The sequence below is a fragment of the Typha angustifolia genome, chromosome 8 (genome assembly GCF_048772165.1).
Source record: "Typha angustifolia cultivar Huaian chromosome 8, ASM4877216v1, whole genome shotgun sequence".
In the NCBI taxonomy this organism is placed as follows: Eukaryota; Viridiplantae; Streptophyta; class Magnoliopsida; order Poales; family Typhaceae; genus Typha; species Typha angustifolia.
Genome location: NC_133246.1, coordinates 16,649,106 through 16,652,445, shown reverse-complemented (window position 1 = coordinate 16,652,445; position 3,340 = coordinate 16,649,106). Strand labels below are relative to the sequence as shown.

At 45.6% G+C, this 3,340-nt stretch overlaps 1 protein-coding gene across 1 annotated transcript; it reads left to right on the top strand.

Moving 5' to 3' along the window:
- Positions 1-359: 359 nt before the first annotated feature.
- Positions 360-2,920, top strand: LOC140766004 (xylan O-acetyltransferase 1-like). Its single transcript, XM_073105374.1, has 5 exons — positions 360-1,056; positions 1,177-1,348; positions 1,458-1,657; positions 1,767-1,925; positions 2,325-2,920. Exons 1-5 carry the CDS (start codon positions 521-523, stop codon positions 2,674-2,676), a joined length of 1,419 nt encoding a protein of 472 aa, XP_072961475.1. The 5' UTR covers positions 360-520; the 3' UTR covers positions 2,677-2,920.
- Positions 2,921-3,340: the final 420 nt, after the last annotated feature.

Sequence of the window (3,340 nt, the reverse complement as noted above, 5' to 3'; positions counted from 1 at the left end):
TTTTCACACCCTATATTTCTATGGATACCTTTTTGTTAATATTATTTCAAATTGTAGGAATCTAAATGTAAGACTGAATTCCATGCACATTTCTTGTATAAAATACTATGAAGTCTAGTACAAAAGGGTATATATATTTAGTATGAAAAATAAAGAGACACTCAGTTTTTATCCTATTGATTGCATCCCCCACCTAACCAAAAAATATATATTAAAAGAAGAGCGTCACCTTTATTCTAAGCTTCCACGTTACTCCCTACCCCACCACCTTTCCTCCATCATCATCCTCCTCCATAACAATTTCAATTTGCTATTGGATTTTGTACAAAAACAAAATAATGTCAGGTTATAGTCTATTCCTGGGCGTCAACACCAAAGAAAGCAACCATTGCGATTGTACCTCAAGAAAGCTTCCTCTCACCTTCCCTCCCCTCCTCCTCCTCCTCCTCCTCCTCCTCCTCCACCTTGTCACTGTACCCTCTTACTCCAAAAAACCCTCCATTTAAACAACTTTGCCCCCATGCGGATACCACGCCGGAAGGACACCTTCGCCATGAAGCACTCCGCCTTCACCTCCCGCAAGAGCGGTCACGTCTCGGTCGCCGCCGTCGTCTTCGCCATCTTTCTCTTTGTCACCTTCATCTATAACGAGGACATCAGGTCCATGGCCGACCTCTCCTTCGCCTCCAAAGGGAAGGCCCAGGAAACCGAGCTGGCGGCGGCGGCGGCGGCGGTGGCGGTGGCCCAAGAAGAAGAGCCCGGTAAGGTACTGGAATTGGAGAGGCCGGCCGAGAAGGAGGCCCAATTAGAGGATGAGGTCCATTCGTCGGCGGAGGCGGAGGCGGAGGCGGAGGAGGAGCAGGAGCACGTGGTACACGTGCCGGAGAGCTGCGACCTCTTCGACGGGAGGTGGGTGTTCGACGACGTCAAGTACCCGATCTACAAGGAGAAGGAGTGCGGCTTCCTCACGGAGCAAGTCACGTGCCTGAGGAACGGCCGGAAGGACGACACGTTTCAGAAGTGGCGATGGCAGCCTCGAGATTGCTCCCTCCCTCGGTATGCGTCCAATTTCCTTTTCCTCCCCCCCAACCATAAAGAAAAAGTGTGGTCCGTTCTTGCAAAATCCGAACCTATTTGTTATTTTGTATAACTCGGGGGGGTTAAAATTGAACGAAGGTTTGACGCGAGGGCCTTCCTGGAAAAGCTCCGGGGGAAACGGCTCATGTTTGTGGGAGACTCTTTGAACCGGAATCAATGGGAGTCAATGGTTTGCTTGGTCCAATCCGTCGTCCCTTGGGATAAGAAGACTCTCATCAAGAATGGCTCACTTAATATTTTCCGACTTGAGGTAATATATTTATATTTATATATACTTTGAACTTCTCTTTTTTTCCTTCTAATTAATTAGTGACATTTTGATCGGTTTTTTTTTTTTTTTTTTGGTATCAATTGTTAAGGAGTATAATGCTTCGGTGGAATTCTATTGGGCACCGTTCTTGGTGGAATCCAACTCCGACGACCCCGCAATGCACAGCATCCAGAATCGGATCATCACGCCGGCGGCAATCGCGAAGCACGCGGTCAACTGGGAGGGGGTGGATTATTTGGTCTTCAACACTTACATATGGTGGATGAACACTCGCAGGATGAAAGTTTTGTGAGTGGAATTATTATGATCACTTTCACCATGTCGATCGGTTTGATCACATTTGATTTTATTGCTGCTGGATTTGTGAATTAATTAAGGGTGTTTGGTGGTGGGATAGGAGAGGATCATTTGCTAAAGGAGCAATGAAGTACGACGAGATTGACAGACCCGTTGCATATAGAAGAGTGCTCAGGACTTGGGGTAATTGGGTGGAAACGCATGTGGATCCCCACAAGACAATGGTCTTCTTCATGGGCTTCTCTCCAGTTCATAACAAGTAAGTCTACTTCTCTTAGATTACACTCCAACTTGTGCGGCAAAAATGATAAGAATCTTTGAATGCCAACTAGCCCAGCATTACCATTCTTCTAGTACCAAAAACAAAGGTTTTTAAGTTTACAATCTAAGGCACATGGTACACCAGTTTTGAATAGTATATATACCTCTTAGAAACTGGAACGGTGGAGCCAAAGTTATGAGTTCCACCACATTATTTGATCTGAAATTGAGGGCCCGGCAAAGACTCAATTATGAAAGCCACGACAAATAGAGTGAAGACAAGAGACTACCAACAATCATGTGATTATTATTTAGAATTATGTCTAGCATCTTTGCACAAATATGGATATCATCTATGAGTGACTAACATGTAACAACCCCTGCATTAAAACAATAGGCCTCATGGTTGGGGCAACCCAAATGGCATAAAATGTGCACTAGAGACTCTGCCGGCGTTGAACCGGACACGGAAGCCGGAGGTCGGCACGGACTGGGGTTTACTTAGGGTGGCGAACAAGATGACGAGTTTGGTCAGGAGAGTGCCGGTGCACTTTATCAACATCACGGCGTTGTCGGAGATCCGAAAGGACGGACACACGTCGGTCCACACTCTCCGGCAGGGGAAGCTGTTGACGCCGGAGCAGCAAGCCGAGCCAGCCCTCTATGCTGATTGCATCCACTGGTGCCTCCCGGGCGTCCCGGACACTTGGAATGAATTCCTCTACGCCAGAATAATGTCCAGGCCGTAGCCAAATACAATTGGGATTTGGGGCCCAACCCACACAAGTACAGAGATGCCAACCTTTAATTTTTTTTTTAAATTTCATTTTTATTCCAATTTTTAGATGAGTTGTTTTAAGGAAAAAAAAAAGAATTAAATTTATATTCAATATAGTTTCGTTTCTAGGAATGCCATTGCCACCATTATGGTACTTGTAAGACATGAGTTCACTTGTACTGTAAATTGATTTTGCAAGCAGCATAAAGATGTAATATATGGGGTCGGTCTCTTTTTTTGGCTGAAACACTAAACTACAATCTAGCAAGTAGAATTAAAGGATTTGGTAGGAATTTCTTCACAGTTTTCCAACAGATTCCGGCTGCTTGTGTTTACTGCTGTGTCGTCACCTGGCTCGCTCCTCTGGGGGACCACGAACGATGTCGATGTAGCTAATAATGGTGGAAGGGTTATGAGATCTCCATAAGACCAGCCCCGAAACAAGGGAGGGCCGTGAACGCATTTGATTCCGGTTCGGAAACGTCCATCTCGCATCCGAACAATGAGTCAACAAGAAACGTGTGCAAAGCCTGACAAAGGAAAGCAAAGCTGAAAGACTGACTTCCAACTAGCAGCATCCGAGCAGATAGATTGCCAGCCAACAAGAGACGTGTGCAAAGTTTGAATAATAATAA

Coding starts and splice junctions, on each gene's coding strand:
- LOC140766004 (XM_073105374.1), top strand. CDS start 521: ATGCGGATACCACGCCGGAAGGACACCTTCGCCATGAAGCACTCCGCC. Junction 1,057..1,176: donor CGAGATTGCTCCCTCCCTCG/GTATGCGTCCAA, acceptor AATTGAACGAAG/GTTTGACGCGAGGGCCTTCC. Junction 1,926..2,324: donor TTCTCTCCAGTTCATAACAA/GTAAGTCTACTT, acceptor TTAAAACAATAG/GCCTCATGGTTGGGGCAACC.